The sequence below is a fragment of the Lonchura striata genome, chromosome 1A (genome assembly GCF_050655825.1).
Source record: "Lonchura striata isolate lonStrDom1 chromosome 1A, ASM5065582v1, whole genome shotgun sequence".
Taxonomy (NCBI): domain Eukaryota; kingdom Metazoa; phylum Chordata; class Aves; order Passeriformes; family Estrildidae; genus Lonchura; species Lonchura striata.
The window spans coordinates 11,953,643-11,973,622 of NC_140741.1; the positions used below are offsets into that span (position 1 = coordinate 11,953,643).

At 37.4% G+C, this 19,980-nt stretch overlaps 1 protein-coding gene across 8 annotated transcripts in view; it reads right to left on the reverse strand.

The window, feature by feature from the left end:
- The window catches only part of PIK3C2G (phosphatidylinositol-4-phosphate 3-kinase catalytic subunit type 2 gamma), a 202,202-nt gene that overhangs the window by 160,500 nt on the left and 21,722 nt on the right, over window positions 1-19,980 (reverse strand). For all 8 annotated transcript variants that reach the window (XR_014952120.1, XM_085569570.1, XM_021535187.4 and 5 more), the window contains 4 exons: window positions 15,219-15,321; window positions 11,559-11,629; window positions 7,455-7,518; window positions 2,909-3,025 (listed from right to left, as the gene is read on the reverse strand). Coding sequence is in view for 7 of the 8 variants with exons in the window: in XM_085569570.1 (XP_085425696.1) it covers window positions 2,909-3,025; window positions 7,455-7,518; window positions 11,559-11,629; window positions 15,219-15,321 (355 nt within the window). In the remaining variant the exon portion in view is untranslated. The remainder of the gene's footprint in view (window positions 1-2,908; window positions 3,026-7,454; window positions 7,519-11,558; window positions 11,630-15,218; window positions 15,322-19,980) is intronic.

Genomic DNA, 19,980 nt, shown 5'->3' on the forward strand with positions numbered 1-19,980 from the left:
GAGCCTATAATGCAGTATTGTGAGTTTGTGTCATAACCTGATTGGCTACGAAAGCTTACACTGTAACATAAATCCATAAAACAAAATATTTAAGGATTAAGTCAGAAACATAAATATCCTTGTTAGCAGTGTTTTATTAGTCAATAAATCCTTAAAAAGTCTTGTAACTAAGGGTCTTGTGACATTCTGAACCATACAGTAAAGATGTTAGTCGAACTCACCCTGCCTATGTAGGAAATAAGAAAAAAAACCATATCATCTAAAAACTCAGAGGTCCCATCTCTAACTCATTCTAAATTCCTTCCAAAATCCCCATAATATGTCATGCAGCTTCTTATTGAATATTAGGACAGAAAAATATTTAAGATTGTTCAATCAGAACACCATCTTTTCAACATTCAGAAGAGGCTATTCAGAACAGCATCACTTTGCTCATTACAGAACTTTATTTTAGAATGGAATTAGAGCAGAAGAAATGTATCAGGACTAATTTGATAAAAACTTTTTCTTTAAGGCAATAAAAATTTAGTGTATTTTATCTTTTAGTGTTCAGGTCAGCCCTTATCAGCTGGAGCCTCTGGAGAACACAGCCAGGACCAGCACTCAGACTGCACACAGAGATAAGGAGAGGTGTGCCTTGCTCTGAAGGGTTTATAATCTAAGCAGGTAAAACAGGAAAAAAGGAAGTGTATTGCTCCCTCTGTGTGAGGAAGAACATGGAAGTTGCTTTAGGAGAAACTGTAAATATTTGAGACAGTCTATATGGTGGAGTTGGACATTTTGACATGCTGGGGAATGAGCAATAGCAAACAGGGAACATTTGGAGTAGAGTTTTGTTTGTTTCTACAACAAGATAGATCTGGTTTAATTTAATTATTTGCCTATTAATAGCCACTTCGTCTCAAAAATAAAAGCAAGGTTTGCATGGAAACAACTCCGAACACAAGTAAAAGAAAATGTGAACATTCACAAAAAAAACCTAAGACTTGAAGAAGACAACTTGTACTCAGGGTTTTATCCCATTATGTTATTCTGCATGACATGTGGGGTTTTCTGACTTAGGATAAGGCACAGTAATAGGAACCTGATTTGTCTCTTTGACCACTGCACCTATTTCTCTGCTCAAATTCAGAGAGGATGGGGCTGTAAATGGACCAAGGGATATATAAGGCAGTCATAAGAGGTAGTTTACACATTAGGTTCACAGGGCTGACCTGAACACTAAAAGATAAAATACACTAAATTTTTATTGCCTTAAAGAAAAAGTTTTTATCAAATTTGTCCTGATAAATTTCTTCTGCTCCAATTCCTTTCTAAAACAAAGTTCTGTTGCTTTCCTCTCTGTCTTTTAAATTGACCCAGATCGTTGTCTATCTCTCAAGAAATATTCTGGATTGAGAAAATTCTTGTCTGAGGTACAAGACACTGATCACCTGACACCTCTTAAGAGTCTGGAGTTTAACTGAAAAGCAAATCATATGAATCCCTTATTACTTCCTTTATCTACTTCTCTACAGTATTTACCTTCTAATATCCAAGAAGAGCTTTTCTTAAATGGATATTCTTATTTCCATTTGATCCCACATTGTGCTAGATAAAATGTGTGCCAACACAGACTCATTTATGCAGGAATTTACTCCCAGTAGTGAATTCTAATAATTGATGCCAAAGCAGAAATTAAAATATTTAGGATAATATAGAAGCAAGATTTGCAGGGAAGCATGAACTAGAAGAGAAGCAAGAGAAGCCATTTAAGTGAATCAGCTGGTTAGGTCTGAGCAACAAACCAAAAACCCCTAGAGCTGCCTTGGCTCTTCCAGTCTTTGGTGTTCTTGCACATATCACAAGCCATGGAAAGAAAAAAAAAAAAAAAAAAAAAAACAAACCAAACAAAACCAACGCCAACAATAAAGAGAAAGGATAAAAGTCTTGCAGGATCTGAATGCAAACATCACATGCAGTCTGGCATGTTTTTCTAAATAGTATTTGCTTCTAAATAGTATTTTCTAAATACTATTTTTAAATAGTATATGCTGTGAGAATGACAAGAGACCATGCAAAGATAGAAGAGAATTCCTCAGTAACTTTTATTTTTTTGAAAACGTGAAGAGGGAATTTCCTTAGGGTGTGAAAAAATTATCACGACACACAGTTACACCAGAGTAAATCCAAGTGATTAATGGCTTGATTTTCAGATTTGCTGAAAACCTGTATCTCCAAAATGCTGACTTTCAGAAGAGCTTTTGGGTGCTCAGAACTTATATAAATCAGGGCACAGTGGCTTTTCTAAGGTCATACCAAAGCAGCTGATGACCAAATTGAGAAGGGAGACTGCCCTCCAAAGTCCCAGTTCACAATTAATTATACAGAAACACCTGGAAAACCCATTTCAATGTTTTAAGAATATTTCAGCTAGAATCAGGACTGCATGATGCTGGTACTCTTTTGCACAAAGAATAGGGACATTTCAATCTGAAAATTGAAATTTTATTTATTGTTTATTTGTTGAAATTGTTATTTTTATATAAATAACATTTTTGGGAGATTTTTTTAAATTGACAACCTGTACAAAGTAACTGAAAATCTAATACTCTGAGATCATGTGATTTGGTAAATAGGTGATGTGGCAAAGAAGAGATTTGTACATTAAGTAGGAACAAGAAAGAACTGGAGGAGAATATCAGTTCAAATTAATCATATGGCAAGTCTTCTCTTGTTCTCTATCATATTACACATGGTCAGTGCTCTTTTTTTAGAGTGCCTCTACCCAACAATTGTCAAAGGGAAAACAAGACAGCAAGACAGCAAAATGTAGCAAGAGAGTAAAATGGACTCGATCAATGAAAAAAGTAGTGATTCAGTTTCCAGTTTTAAAGAGAAGAATAGGACATGAACATGCATCTTTTACCTGTGCTCTCCCCAAAGCATGGAGTTTGCTGACTGCATCAGTGATGTCTCTGGTTTCCACAAAGCACAGGACACTGCAGATGGCTTTAGCTGCCTCAGTCACATTATCAACATTATTCTGTTGATAGGAGACAAATAGGGGGGAAAAAGGAAACAGATACATAGCATTTACCAGAAATACCTGACCATAACCTTCATGGCAGTGAGGGGGTAGAAAATCCTACCCACTCAACCAAAATTCAAACACCATGGTGTAGTCTGGTTACACTGAAATCATCACAGGCAAATAATTTCCTAAGGATGGCATCATTTGCGTTGAAGTACAATTATCTCCCACAAAATGTATGCTGGTCAAAACCACAACAAATTTGGTATCAAAGATAACTGGTTTGCTGATTTTAAGGGAAAAACTTGGTTTGTCTGAACTCCAGCAGTGTGGAACCACTGTAAAGACACTTCTGAGGGGACCTGAAGCCAAGTGATTCATGAGCATTCTGAGGTTTTGTGATTCTGTGAATTTATCCTCACCATTGTCTCCTACCCATTTCTGTGAGAGTTAGAAAACAGCCACATTCCTCCTAAAAATAAATGCTGTGTGGGAGGCTGCATAATCTGACACCTGTGGGCTGAGTACTTTTGCAACCAGCTTTCTGCAAAATTAAAACTATGGAATCTTATTGATTATAAATTTATGTATTTAAATATTGTCATATAAAAAAATTTCTAGATGAAATGATCAGGGAATTAAAAAATATTTTGGATCCTCAAGGGAAGCAAAACACAGTATCAAGTACTCTATGTTCAGGAAAATAAATAAATAAAAATTCATGGGCTTTCTGCATGGTTATATCACTTCATTAAACCTTAAAATACATTCTCTGAACAAGCAGAAGCTCTCCTATAAATACTCTCTATGTTCCTGTACTGATAAATGTTCCTCTTAATTCACTATAGCATGTGGATGTACCCATAAAACCATTTCTCTAACTCATTCATCTCATGCCTGAAAAGTAAAAATTGTACCAAGATGAACTTTCTGTTTTCAGGCTTAAGGTCTATGCACAGACTGTACTGAGAAGGTTAACACCTGCCATTATAACAAATAAATATAAATATATATTGAGCTTACTTATTCCCCATTACCTGCTTTGAGATGAACTAAAGTGGGAATAAATCATGTGAAATATCCACAAATACCTGGCAGTCAGATTCTTCTAACCATAAGTTGTTGGGTTTGTTTTTTTTTTTTTAGTAATTAAGGACAGAAACACCCTTTCACACTACAGGTTCTAGAGAGGAAAAGGCTGAGCAGTAGCAAGTAATAGACATACACAAAAGTAACCCTTGAATAGAGAAACAGCTCTCTGGATGAAGAAAAATAAAAACAAAATAAAACCCCAAACCCACCCACAGTTTATGTATTTTTGCATGCACATATAAATGCTATTGCATAAAAAGAATTGGTGTCTTGAGGAATGTATCCATTTCCATTTAATATGCTATTCTGTTTATAGGTAAAGTATCAAAGTATTAATATTTATAGAAGCTGCTTTACCATACACTTTATTTTTATGGTAGCTACTTTTAAGGAGCATATTGCAGATGAAGAAGAATTAGCACATAAAATTATGTGATACCAAGTGCTACACATGATTACTTTTTCCACACTATTTCTCTGCTGGGATATTATCATGTAAAGAGTTCTCTTTTCTCAAGTGTAGATACATGACATTGATTTTTGTCCCAAAGAAGGGAAGATGGAGATTCATTTCTTACAAAAATTTTACATCTTCTGAAATTCCAAAGAAACTACAGTCAACAGCTTGTATTTTTCCCCCTTCTACATATTTAAATAGAGCAGAACCTTAGAAGAATATTTTGGCATTTTAATAATGTATATGATTTTTAAAAATGTTATTTCATTCTAGAAATTCTACACTCTATAAAAAATTTACAAAGTTCTCTCTACAGTAACAGTGCATTTTGAATGGATTTCAAAATGAAGTGCATAAAAAAGTGGTTGTTAGGGCAGTCCAAATTGGCTGCTTATTTGACAGCACATATTGTCTGAAAATTACATTTCAAAACTTACATTTCAATCCCAACAGCACCAGTCCTTTCTTTGTGCCAGACATCTTAATTATCTTTTTGAAATTTTTGTTTTATACAGTTATTATCAATCTCAAAAATAATTTTCCATTTATTTACCATTATTACTAATTAGGTTAATAACAATAGTGAGTTTTTCCCATAAGTCAAAAGTACTGGTATACCCATATCTATGGAAGACTAAATCTGCAAATAATTAGAAAAATGTGCAAAAAACTAATTTTTTTTTTTTTCCAGCTGAGGATCTCAAGGTGTGTCTGGTTAAAACTGAATGCTGAAGGAACATCAGTTGAGGACAGAATTTCAGCAGTTACTTGTGCACTTAATTTACAGTCTGTGAGCAGCTCCCAGTGTCTTAAATTTCAGAGTGTGCTGAAGGTGAGTTGTGGTGAACCAGAGAGGTGTAACAAAAATGCCAGTTGGGAATGGGAATAGTTTGGAAAAGCAGGAATAGATTGAAAAAGTGACAGAATTACTTCTGTGCAGACTTGGGATAAGGGGCAGTCATAATGACCCCAGTTTTAGACCTTCTTTAAGCAATCTAATCAAAAGTTAGAGAAAATAAGTAAACAAGGATTCAAAGACCAAATGAAGGGTTCTCATTTTTTGTTTTGTTTACTATATATTTATGAATATTACTCATTACATTAGAGTTCCATCATTTTTTGATCCCCTAATTAAAGCAAATCATACTTCATGATTCTAGGTTTGGAAAGTCTCCATACACTCATGCTTCTGAATGAAAATATCTATTATATGACCTAGATCATTAACATGCATTCCTGCTCTTCTAAGCAATTCATATGAACTTATTGAGTGTCTCTAAGTAGAAAAGGCCTCATTAAAAAAAATTAACTACAGAGAAATTCAGCTCTAGACACACACATATCCCTTGGATGGTATGAATATTTGAAAAATGTACTTCCTTTTCTTTATAAAAACTTAATGGTTTCAAGAAATTGCTTACCCAGTGTAAAAATCTTTAGCAAAAACAAATTTAGGAATGCTCCATTATAGGTCTGAGGAATATCTGCACAGTGTTAGTTGCAGAGGGTGGATTGCAAAGTCTCATTAATGTTGAAGTTATGGCTTTATTTTGAATTTAGAATCCTCTTGCTTTAGGCTCTAAAATTTCAAGTGAATGTAAATAACTACCCTGGTGGGTCTCTTTCAGTGAAGAAATATATATGTGCATTTGAGCTTGGGGACCCAACTTTTCCAAATGGTTATGACTGCATCACATTTTATACACTAAACACTTCCCTTTGAGATAATGCATACAAAGGAAAATTCTGCAAATACCTGCACAGTATCAGACCCAGGGCTTTATTTTGTAGCCAGGCACAGTGCAACAGCCTCTAAATTTGTGTTTTGCATTTTGAAAAAGCATCAAAGACTTACACCAAATGTAAAATGTTTGTATATATCTACACTATGTATTTATAAGTATTATATGTTATTTATATATCCTCATTCATGTGTGTCTGTATGTTTAGATGGATTTCTGTACATGTGTGTATATGTATAAAATTTGTATGCAAGTGTATGTTTTCTGGCTATTCAAAATAGAAATAATAATGGATCAAGACCATCCAGAAAATAAATTCTGAACTTCAATGTAGATGACAGAGTTCTGAAGCAAAATATTCATTTTATGTTGTAACATATATTTCAAAGAAATCCATAATTTAGCATAATGAGTTATAACTCTGGAAGGGATGCACTGGAATGTCTCCATGCTACATCAGTATTCTTTGATTTTTATAAATATTTTGTTCTTTCCAGTTTTAAACCCTAGAAAATCGGTTATCATGCCAACTTGAAAGTCAGATCAAATCAGTTGTCATGCCAGCTTGGAAGTCAGATCAAATAAAATGTGGTTTCTTCCAAGGTATGACTCAATTTGTCCTGTAGACATTTGTCCTTAAAACATTGGACAGCAGAGAAGATTTCCCAAAAAGATTTTTCCATCATGCATGTAGCATTCAATTGGCAGCCCATAATGCTTAAAAATAAAGCTCTTGGGAGTTTTGCTGGCTAAACCTAATCCTTCAAACCACCACATGCTTGCATATGTATATATTAAATATGTAAACATTAGGCTTGGGTGTTTGTAAAATCAGGGACAAATTTTGCAGATCCATATAATGCATTATACCTCTACTAATTCCAAACATTATATTGGCAGCTCAAAGAACTCTGGTTTTATTTACAAGTTCCTTGACATGTAGAAACAGTCACCTTTGATATTTCAAATTTGTAGCACTTTCTTCCTAACCTCAGACCAAGTTTTGTTAGGAGAATTTATATCCTTTCCAAGTCAGATTAAGCAGTCTTAATTAAAAGTCTTCCTTAATTGCATCTAAGGCAGATTAATAATCAGATATCTTTCATGTAGAAGTTAATGCTTTCTGGTGTAACAAACTGAGAACAAATACCTCATTTTGCAGCAGATATTCCACTTGACCTCTGTAGTTCATAATAACAGAGACAAGGTTCTGCCTAGGAATCAGAAAATAAGGAAGCAAAATCAAGTTAATAAGAACCAGATCAAAAGAACAGGTTTGGGTAGTTTTTTTGGGGGGTTTTTTTCACATTCTAGACATTTGAAATAATTTGACAAAGATTTTATATTAGTATAAAATAAAGCAAAGTGTGTATGCAAACATCATGCAATTGAGCCTGGATGTCCCTTGATTTTTGGTAGTCATTTACCACAAAGAATAGATGTAAAAAGTCTATTTATACATGAATATACACATTTCCGAAGACAAAGAACTCCAATAAGTGATTTGCTGTTTCAATGTCTACTGAAATTCACTTCCCAATTATATTATTCTTTATGGTTAAGCAAGTGCTTAAATATTACCTAAAAGAGGGATGGACTCAAGTACATGCTACAGTCTTAGAGCTAGACTTGATCATCTTAAAGGTTTTGTCCAACATAGATGATTTTATGATCCAATGCCTTCTTTCTCAATCACTTTATAGACTTAAGCTGCATAAAATCAGATAAAACATCTGCACAAGAACTGGAAAATCTCAGCACTTCCAAAGCTAAGTCACAAGTACAAAGCATGTTATAAAACAGGACAGCATTGCTACATAACCCATGGAACTTAATTTGCATGCAGTTCTCAAGTTTAAGTGCTCAAACTGTTTCAGCACCTGCCTTCCCACAGCATTTCCTAAGCAGTAAAATTTGCTTTACTTCTGTAGAGAAGCCACTCAGCACTACTCTGTGGTTCCATGCCTTTGTCATGCTACAGAAGTTGCCATAAAATCCGTACAGGCAGATTGCTGAATCTTAGCAAAGCTTCACTAAATTAATTGGGGATTATCAAGAGGACCATACACCTCTCTCCACTAAACTCCTCAACTGATGCTTCAGCTGTAAATCTCACACTTTTTCAACCACAGACTCCAAGTGCTATCCCCCACAGATAACCAGAATCCGATTTTTGCTTTCAAGAAGCATTTGTGTCATTGTCAGTTTTAAGCACTGAAATTCTTGCTGTTCTTCATTTGTCAGCTGGAACAAAACAAAAAAAGGTGACTGTGAGACTATTGCTACGGCATCATCCTGGTAAGCCTCCTCTGTAGGGTCAAATCATCAGGAAAGGATAGGGAAACCTTAATTCCCATTTTTTCACTTAGCCTAGCCCTCTGATTAGTAAAAAGGATACATTACCTTGATGGCCATCAGAAGTAGTTGGGGTTTGCACATGTTTATATGAAAAAGTGGAAATGGCAATTTAAGTTCCTCCTTTGTTGTTTGTTTTACTCAACCACCTTATTCTGGCTTTTTTAACTGTACTCTTATATCCCACAGCAATCTTTTATTCAAGTTCTTCCTCCTCAGAAGAAGGCTTAGAAGAAATTTCCCCCCACTCTTCCATACCTATTGCAGTCTGGTAGCTGAAAGTCCCAAAACTATTTTGATTTTTTTCAGAGCTTCAAAGCAAATCAACTCTTTGCAGAGCAACTGTGTGTATCCTCATGTATTTCAGCTGGACTAACTGAGCAATCAGAATTTAGAATCGCAGCTGCAGCTCAAAGTACAGGTTTCATGGATGGTACATTATTAGATTTTCATTATCTATATTGCATGGCAAGAAGAGGACACTCATTGTACTGAAATAACCACACAGAATAAAGAAAAGATAGGTGGCCTTCCCCGTGCTGATACCACAGTGCATTTCCCTGGAGATGCCAACCATTCTCTTCCACCTACAGGTAGTTTTGCCTTTACAGCTGTTTTATTTCCAATCTGCACTGGCTTTATCTAGCCAGGCAGTTTGTAAGTGGAGCAGCTGCCTGGAAATTCCTCCTGTAATCCTGTTAAATCATAGCTAATACAAGTTGTCACTCTGCTTTGACCGAGTCTTCAGGCATAACATCTTTTTCACAGCCTTACCCAGCTCAAAAATATATCTGAACATATGAGCTTCCTTGCTCTCTTTTTCCATGGAGGTGAGCATGTTTTTTAGCATGGTTGGTCAAAATGCAGGTTAAAATGCAGAATAATTTCCTAAATTACAATGCTAGTTCAAAAAAATTAGCATATTTTCCATCAGTTTATTTTCCCCTGGAGAATTTTTGGCAGAAAGTAGCCATAATTTTACATCATTAATAGGAAACAAACCCAGCAAGTTGTAATAATGATTGAAATACCCCTACTAATTCTATCCTGAGTCCTTGTCTGACAGATAACTAATAATACCCATATCTTATCACACAGACATACTTCACACTTGTGCATCGTTAAAGCTGTGTATAAATATGGCAAGCCTAACCAACCTGTGAACGTTTAGTACTTCTTTGATGTTGAGGACATTTTTCTTTTTAGCTTTTAGCAAGTCAACACGGTGCAAGAGTTTTGAAAAGGAAATAAGAAAAGCACAAAGAGGAGAGTCAGTCTCAGCTCCTAGCTTATCTATATGGGAGGAGGATGACAAGTACATAGCACGTACTTGCAACTTTCATCTTTTAGACTCCTGGCAGTAGCACCTACCATGGAGAAATGCTAAGTTCCCCTTCTAAAATGCTGTTTATCACCATTCTGCCTCACTAAAGAGTGCCCAAATGCATGCCTGGGTCCACAGGGTTGTGGTAAATGGAATTGTTGGGAGCTGGTCCCATGCGATTGGCGTCAGAGTTGGGCCCTATTGTAAATGCACACAAACCTAGTGTGAAGAAATGATGATGTCTGACTCTAGTTCAGAAGACTGAATGGTTTATTTATTATAACTATACTATAATACATTAATATACTATTTAAAGGAAGATACTAAAACTGCATACCTACCATATCTAACTCATACCTCATGACCCTCTGTCAGAATCCAGCCACACGTGGATTGGATTGGGTATCAGGCTCAAACAATCCTCACCAGAATCCCATCAAGCAATCACCCTAGGAAAACAATTCTTCAAACACATTCCACATGGGAAAAACAAGGAGCAGAAATAGAAATTGTTTTCTCTTTCTTTCCTCTGTGCTCCTCTATGAAAAATCCTGAGAGAGAGAAGAATGCACCTGCCACAGGGCCCCTCACAACAAGAAGGACATTGAGGTGCTGGAGTGTATCCAGAAAAGGGAGCAGAGCTGGGGATGAGTCTGGAGCACAGTTCTAATGGGGAGAGAGAGATGAGATTTCTTAGCCTGGAGAGAAGGGACCTACAGCCAATGATCCTGCCTGCAGACATCCTCTGTGCTCCTAAATTTCATACACTTGTCATCTGTAAAATCCATGTCTTCTACTGAGCTCTTTAGAGCAAGAACCAGAATGGAAATTTGGGCTATGCTCCTAGATAACCAGACAGGTCCTCAGTAAGCACCAGGTACCGCCCTCAAAAGAGTCACTACCCCTCTGTTTTCTTCCATCTGCTAAATGACAGGTGTGTCATTTAAGTCTACTGTTGTTGGCAAAGTCACACAGTGATAAAGAACATGGCAAAAAGTGTCAACAGCTTCCTTATCTAGAATTTGAATTTATCTAAATGGAATATAATTAAAGGTGAATGAGGAATCGATTTCATTTAGTGTTTGTCCATCACAGACTGGCTTTACAATCAGCTTCATTTTGACTGCCAAGTTAAAGGCTCATCATAGTTAGCCTCCATTAAAAAGGAAAAAAATAGGTTTAAAGATTGCTGAACTGTGAAAATATAGTCCTAATGAAGAGCAAACATATTATTTTTACAATATTTAATCTCAAAAGTTCTCTAACAGCACAATGCACACATGAACATTTTGAGACCTTCAGTCATGGGAATCTGGGAAAAATGAAGCCTTTAGTGAAAGCTTCAGTAATATGAAAAGGAAACAATTGGGAAGAATTACATGGATCTGAAAAACACTGATTTTTGCTAAGCAACAACTAAGGTCTGAAAAGAAACAGTCTGAAATATTGAACCAATTGTCTTTCTCTTTGGTCTCATTCCTATCCCCAGTAATTCTCAGAATTGTCTTTGGTGCAAGGAGGCTTCCCACAAATATAAACAATTACAAACATAAATACTGCTGAATAGCAGCTTACCAAATCAGTCTCCAGGCATGAGTGTCTTCTAACAGCTCATTCACACAGAACCTTCTTTGGTCATCCCCACACTGTGGAAGAGAGGTGTATGCTGACATACATTACTCTGATATAGAAGAATACATATGGGAGAGATTTACATTGTATTTTCCAAAGTCAGAATGTTCTCAACTGCATTCAGGATGTTTTGATCTGAAATTTTGTCTGGTGAATATTTTACATTACACTGGCTGGTACCTGTGGGGTCAAGAGCATTCAGGAAAACAAGCTAGCTGGACTTAGAAATAGAACTTTAAATTAGATTCAGTGGGGGAACAGGATGTGCCCTCTGGCAGGGAGAGTGGAGGCAGCAGCATACTCCAGTGCCCTGCCTACATGGGAGACATGAAGAAGGCAGACAAGGCAGCCTAAGGCATGCATCAATTCTGCTTTAGTTCTACACTGAGGTGGGCCAGAGGGAGAGATGATGCAGAGTTAGAGGTGAGCTGTGAGGAGAAGCATCACCCTGGGCAGCTGAGAGGCTTTGCCACTTGAGGGACCTGGGTATTTCTTCCACCAGCTTTTGTTGTGCCAGAAAATAAGGTATTTTATTAAGTATGTCAGTAGCAAGTGGGTGTCCAAAGAGAACATATGCATTGATGAAAATGATCCCATTGGCAAATGGCTGTACAGAAAAAGCAGAGGATTTTGGGGCTTGATTTCTTCAGCCTTTAAAACTACTGATAAACCTGGGGCTTCCCAATCCTCTCAGCTGGAGGAGCACAGCTACAGGAACCATGACCTTCCCTTTGTGGATACTGGAATTGTAAGGGGTCAGCCACAGCAGCTGAATGTTCTTAAATCCACAGAACCTTGGTGGGATTTATCCCAGGGAAGAGAAAGGGGAAGAAGGGAGATAAAGGGGAAGAGCGAGGAGCACAGCCCATTTGCCAAGGATCTAGAGCAATCATCTAGTGCAGCAGCTGGATTATTACATCACCAATTATGGATCTAATCTGACCACGGATTCACCCAGCAGTGGGTCACAGATGACCCAGCATTTTGTGCCAGCTGGGTCAGCCCAGGATTTTTTCTCAGCCCTAGTACATCCAGGCAGTGTGAACACTCAGGAGATGCACTCTCAGCAGCAGAGATGGATGGGAGGAGAAATCTCCACCTGGGCAGCTGGGAGGCTTTCCCTCTTGTCCCTTTGCTTGTGTGACACTCTGTGCTGCGGCACTGGTGAGAGGGAGTGCCTCAACACCCAGAAGCAGGGCCAAGGACACCAAGAGTGTCCAGAGGCAAGAGGCAGCTCCACGGTCCTCCAACACCCATTCCCAGCTTCTCAGCATCCCCTCTTCTACTTCATGGGAATCCAGGACATCCCTCTGCCTGTCCTGGCTGTCTCGACTCAAAAACACCAGTGGCTTCAATTTTACCTTGTGGAAAAAACCTGCCAACTTTGTATGAGGAATTACAAGCCACAAGGGTTTGAGTAGTGTGGTAGTTGAATAAACACAGGGTGAAAAGGTAGAATTTTGAGGCTTTTTAGAATGGCTAAAATCAAATATGATTCTGAGGGAAGAATTTTTTTTTCCATAACCTGACTCTCAGTCTGTGACTTTGCAATGCATTTTACAGCCATGTGTTTTAACAAACAGCAACAACAAAATTAACTGTGAGCTCAGTGTAGACTACATCAGATCCTTGAATTCAGCATGGCTTGAAAGAAACGCATAAAATACACACTGCAGCTTTCAAGGCACTCTGTCTCCTCTGTTAGGTTTTTTTTTTTCTGGTCCTGATAGACTTGCTGGCTGTGAGCAGAACCTCTCATTTTTTTCCAGTGCCCTGTCACAAGCATGCCCTGGAGCTGGGGGAAAACTCTGTGTCTGTGACTTATTCCACCTCAAGGGCTGCTTGTGACCTTTGCTATTATTAGCAACATGAAATAACTTCATGGCCTGAAGCTTTCAGAGCCCTGTCTGTCCCTGTAAAGAGGTGATCAATAATTCACTTTGAGATCATAAAATGTCACCCTTCCCACTTAAACCCTACTGTGGGGTCCACAAATTCTTCGAGATGCTGAATGTTTTCTTATGGCCTGATCTACAGAATCCCTTCAGAAAGCCAAAAATATTTAAATAATGGGAAAATGTTTGCTACCTCATCATGACAGGCCTCTGACTTCTCTCATCTGTGATTTTGCTCACAAGGTTAACTCTTAAATCATTACGTCTGGCAAAATATTAACACTGATAGAGGTTAAAAAATTCTTAAACTCTCAGGAAATATCTCTTCCTGAGTGCTTTAGTTCAAAAATCCTGTTCTGGAAGCAAGTAAGGCTCTTGTTAGAAACCTGTAAGTATTCTTTGCTGTCCATTACAAAGATTCTTTCCTGAGATGATCAGAATGTGGCGACATCCGAAATCCTGAAATGCTGAAAAAAATTAAATAGGCAGAGCATTCCCTGGAATTTCAGAGTGTGCTAAAGTTGATAAATGTCATGGCTTAAAAAAACCCCAAAATCTAATTCAAAGTCACCCACTAACTGAAAGAACTGTGATTCCATGCAAAGCCCCTGGCCAAATTTCTTGCTTGTAACTGCTCAGCTGAAGAAAATTTCTGAGTACTTCATAATAGAATGCCAGCTTCCAATAAAAGGAAAGAAAGCAAATATTCACTTTTTTTTTTAACAAAGGAATAGCAAACATTTAATTATTGACCAAACTTCAAAAAGTGTCTAGTAAAAAAAAAAAGTTGCTCATTATTTGTAAGTATCCACTTAGTTTGGTTATTAAACATAATAGTAACTTGCATGTGCAACCAGATATTTTTAACTATGCAACCTGAATTCAGCAGTGTTATGTAAGGTAAGCACAATGAAGGCAGCCTCCAGTTGCCCTTGATGTAGAGTTGGGCTTCCTTAGCACAGAAACAAGATTTGAAGTTTCCAAAGAGACTCCTAAACATATAATTGGGTTCCAGTTTTGAAGATGTACAGTAGTAGATGCTGACCCAGAGAAGGTAAATAACTTTTTTATCTATAATCTGGTTAAAATGTTAAATATTTCTACCTATATCTAAAGAATTTGGCATCGTAGTCCTTTTTTAATGGTCCAGGGTAAGACACTGCATTGAGCTTGATGTTTCACTTAGGTTTTCCTTCTGACAAAACAGGTAGGAAAAGAAAGCCCCTACCGTTTTTTGCTAGATATCTGCCATCTGACCCACACACTGAGAGACTCAGACTATTATCAGAGCCGTGCAAAGCAGGTAAAACAAAGAGACAACACACTGCCAGTGAACACTGCCCAGAGCAGAGCTTCTGCTGGACTGCAAACTTAGGGCTGGAAGTAAATCAAAAGTAAGAATTCTCTGACCACTTGAAATAAAACAGGATTAAATTCTGACAAAAGTGTTTTTTTACTAAAGTAACCCTTGGTCTTTTTCAGTAGTGTGTTCTCTCCAGTTGTTCACTGGTTGTAAGTACAGGAGCAAAGCACAAGTGCTCCCCAGGACATTTCAACTGAAGTTCAGCAATAATATATGCGTGCTCAGGAAAGCAAATAATCTCTCTTTGATTATTACTGCAGGTTGCTAAGTAAAGGGATTGGTGGAATTTCTTTCCTTCAGGGAAAAGATGCTGAAGGGCAAGGGGAAGAAAAGAAGGTTACTTACTGTTCTAGCCAAACTGTGCTCCAAATTACCAGCATGGTGCAGGCGAAGCTGGATGCAGGTGCTTGCCTTGCGGAGGCTTTCATGGCTTCCCAAAGTACAATTGCTGCAGTTTGGGGGAAAACAACAAATAAATGGATATCTCTGCTTGCCACATCCTTCTTTTATCCTTGCTACCTCTCCCCTAAAAGCACTAGTTGTTTAAATTCTAAGTGCAAAAAAGACTGAATAATACAAACCCAGTTCTTGGCACTTACTTCTGAGGAAATTGATGGTTCTGGAATGTTTTCTAGTGAAACAAATAATAATTGCTTAGCTGAATTATTGACCATTAAGTTCTGAAACAGAACAACAAGGACACAGAGAAAATATCCTTGACTATATCCCAAACTCCATATTATTTATGCATATTCTTCAAACCCAAACAGGGCGGTATCCTGGTTATGAGGACACCACTGCAGAATGACTTGTAGTGTCTGCTACCCAACTCAAAAATCAAATATTAGCTGTAGGTCTGAAAACCACATACATCAAGACAGGCAACCCTTTATTCTCAAAGTAGTTTTTACCCTGTGCAGCTCACACAGAGGTGGCAAAAGCAGAGTTCATCTTTTCCTTTCTCAAATCATGTGCCAGCTAAGATCAGCCTCACTCAGCTGGCATGTATCCTACAAACTAAGCTGCTGGTCAAAGATGATCCAGCAGCCCATGACAGGGCAATTCCTTAATCTTATTTGCCTCTTTCCATTTACCACTCTTGGCAACCTTTTCTAAATTAGAACACAGCCTTGGTTTGTCACTTTTAAAATCACTTGGAACAAAAATAGTTTCATTTCTTACCCTTCACATCTTGTTTTAAAGAGGTGAAATAAATAAAAAATATTTCAGGGTTTAGAAAAACACATTTTTACATTTGAAAAAGTGCTTTGGGGTTAATAGAAAAGCAACATTGATTTTTACAAAGGTAAATTTATCACCAAAACAAGTTAGTATGCATCATCAGTTACAACTTTGGTGTGTGTTCAATTAGATTCTGGAGGCTTTATTGAGCCTTCAACCACAGAAGCACAAAACAGGATATTCCATATTTATACAGTTTTATAGCATGGTAAGCTGTTTCAGAACTCCCTGAGCCATGAAGGAAAGATTTTTTTTTTTTTTTTTTTCTGGCTTGAAAAACTCGGTTTAAACATAAACTGTATTTCTACCTAAAAGGGCTTTTGATGAAATGTCTGAATAAAAAGGGCTAGATTTAGTTTAAAAAAATAAACAAAGCCAAAATGCTCACCCCTGTGAATAAGTAATGGAAAATGTGACTTAGACGAGACTCCTCTCTCACATGGCAGCAGAAGTCTTCAGCATAAATGAATGGATAAACTTAAATGCCATTCAGCATATTTACAGGGAACTTACACATCCTGTAAATGTTCTGCACTCACACTATGCTGTAGCTAAGTAAAATACAGACTCACCACTGTGGTTAAAAATGTAAATGTATATATATATAGGATTCATTTTTTAAACAAACATATTAAACATCACAAGTGACAAACTCATTTCCATCTGACAAAAATACCTGAAGCAAGGATCACCTTTGATAGCACCTCCATACAGCTGCAAAATTTCTTTATTTCAAGAGCAGAAAGTACAGGTGTAAGAGTGGAAGAAGTGAACACCAACACAGTGAAATGCCCATACTGGTGCAAAGCATATCCCTGTTATAGCTAAACCCATCTCAAATCCCTTTTCAGAGCTCAAGTCCAAGTGGTCAGTTCCCAGTTCCTGGGAATGTACCAATGCACCCATTCTCTTATCTTCCTCCTCTTCTCACCTCATCTCTGTGTTCTGCCTACTCATAGCTTTCCTGGAAGTTCTTCCACTCCTCATTTCACCCAATTGTGTTTGCCCCATCCCTGAAATGATGGAATCATTGATGATCATTATCCCCTCTGGTTGAGGAACACATTTAGTACAGTGCAAGCTGCAGATTGTGCTCTGTGTGGTGGGAAAGGGCAGCAGCCCCTGAGCAGGCACAGACTCTTTTCACAGTGAAGGGAGAGTGACTGACAGAGAGCCCCATAATTGGTCAGACTGGGAAGTTTCCTTAACATTTTAGACCTGCCCCAACACATGTTTTTTACTTAATGTCTCACTATTATTCCTGTTCTTTTCATTCTGCCCCACCTTCAACCTGTGGACAGGCAGAGTAACAAGAATATTACAGAGACATCTGTGAGTCCTAAGTAATGTTTTCCTGATTCCTGTTGTAATGCCAGTGACTGGAACTGGTATAGCTAGACAAATACAGAGGAGCTGTACCCTCCTAGGAATTAACAATCTTGAACCACTGATATATAAAAATTATCTTTTCCAAGTATAATTTTTCCATGTCACCATGATTTCAGGCAAAACAAGCAACACCAAGAGGAACTTAATTTGGTTGTTATAACTGGTTTTACATTAGTGGTTTGTGTTAGTTTCTGCTGTGTCAAGCAGATCCTATCCATCAGCAAAGTCTTTATTGACACAGCAATGATGCCTGAAACACTGCAAGCAGAAGTGGCCATGCAGTTGACTTAATGAATGAATTTAATTTGAACAAATACAAAGAGAAAAGTTTTGACAGCTATTGTTACACAAGGGACTAGACAAAATGGATTAGTGCCTCAACAAAATAATGTGGAAACCTGGTCTAGATGAAAGAGTGCTATAAGAAATAGAAGTGTAGTTTTGCCACAGATTGACAAAGTACCTTTTAGCTGTACCCCAGGCAGATTTGCTACTCTGAGTACTACTGAGATAAAAATGATATATCCCTTTTGGAGGATAATGTGATTATTGCTAACTGGTTTACAGCACTCTGAGCTCTGTAAAGCAAGCAAAAATCAAGTGCTACAACCTTATTAACTCAACATTTTCCCCCTTATTTTTTTGCTGAAACTACATGGAGAACACATGCCATGAAGAGAAACACAGTCTTTGTCTTTAGGAGATGTGTTAACAACCAGTCCAAGCGACTTGCCTGTGGTCTAACAAAATATCTAAATACAAGATAGGGAAAATCCCCATCATTTGATACTCCCTCACTGCTTGCTTCCCCACAGCAAGATTCTCTGATGTGCTATAAGCTCCAAATCTTAATGCAGCTCAGACTATTTTTTAAGTAACTCAGCTAGAAGCATCTCTGAACAAAAAATTTAGTCTACAGAGACAAGAGAAAATTAAGTTTACTTTTCACAAAGAACATGTTCATCCAAAGGTTCTTGCTTCTTATGATTTCAATCTGCATGATTATGTCTATGTCAGTCTATAATTAATAGCTTAAACTTTCACTTTGAGTGAAAACCAGTTTTTACTTGGGTTTCAATTCCCAGAGAACAGAATTAGCAAGACAAAAAAAAAAAAATGTCATCAATAAGGTTACAAGCAAGCATGCTAGAAGAAAAGATAAGAATTTAGATTTTTCAATTTCATTCCCCTGCTCACTGTGGTGGCTGAATTGCAAAGCAATAAGGTAGCTGTGCAAATTATACCATGTGAGGGTGTGGATGGAACTTTAAATACTCTGACACCTTAGAATAAAGGGATGTCTAGAAATAAAGCTTTTAATTATTTTTGAACTACATTCCTTTGGTGATCTACATTACTGCAGCCTTCTGCTAGCACACACATCAATAAAATAAAGATTTTTTTTTTTTAAACATCCTCATTCTTATAGATACTCATTTGTTTTATTAGGCATTTCAGGACAACCTGAGACATTGTGGCAATTTTTTTTTTTTAAATAGAGAATTGATTCATTGGTGACAGATGAGAAGGATTGGTTTTGACTAGCTGCTGTCATTAAGACCCAGGAGTTGACAAAAAATGTTTAAGCACCATTCAATTTACTTTTATATCATATTTTTCTTTAAAGGAATCATAAGAACATATTTAGGGGTATCCATTCTGCATCTAAGGAAAGATAAGAAGGTGTGAGAGCAAGATTTAAAGGTGGATCTAGGTTTGTTTGATGGGATAAAAAGAAAACCTGCAGGTTGCAGCAAGGTCAGGTTTCCAATGGCAAAAAGACCAGAAAACAAAAGAGATTCCAAATCTATTAATTACAGACTGGCCTGCAGTCTATATGATATCTTTTGATATCTTTAAAATTTGAGTATTTGAAATGTGATGTTCTACTCATGAGTCAGGCAGGATGTGAGCCTAAGGATCTCTCGGAGGAAGGGAGTGGTGGACGGTGAAATCTGCTGGTGCTGAGTGTAATGGTCATTAGCACAGAGATGTTTTTCTTCCCCCTCTCATTCAAAGCTAAATGGGTTCTAAAAATGATCAAGTCTTTCAGGTGCTTCTGCAGGAGGTGGGGTGAAGTGCTCATTAATAGAATCCAATGAAACAGTAAATGAAAGCTTTTGACAAAACTGTCTGCTTCACTAAAGCACTCTGCTCGGAGAACAATTCATCAAATCACCTTTTTTCCCTTCACTTTTGGTGTTCTTTTCTGGATTACAGTACAGCAGAAGCAGCAGAGTATTTATTCCCTTTGCTGTCTTAGAACTTGAGGAACTTCTGCTGGAATTCATCCGTGAACTGACTCCAAATATTTTCCTGGGGAAGAACTGTGCACCAGTGCATCAAATCACTCTGTTAGCAACAATGGGATGAAACCAATTTGCACTTGAAGATAGCCCACACATAGGAAAAAAAATTCACCCTGAGGCAGGTCCTCAGGAGCTGTTAAACTACCCAAGGGATCCTTAGGGTCTGG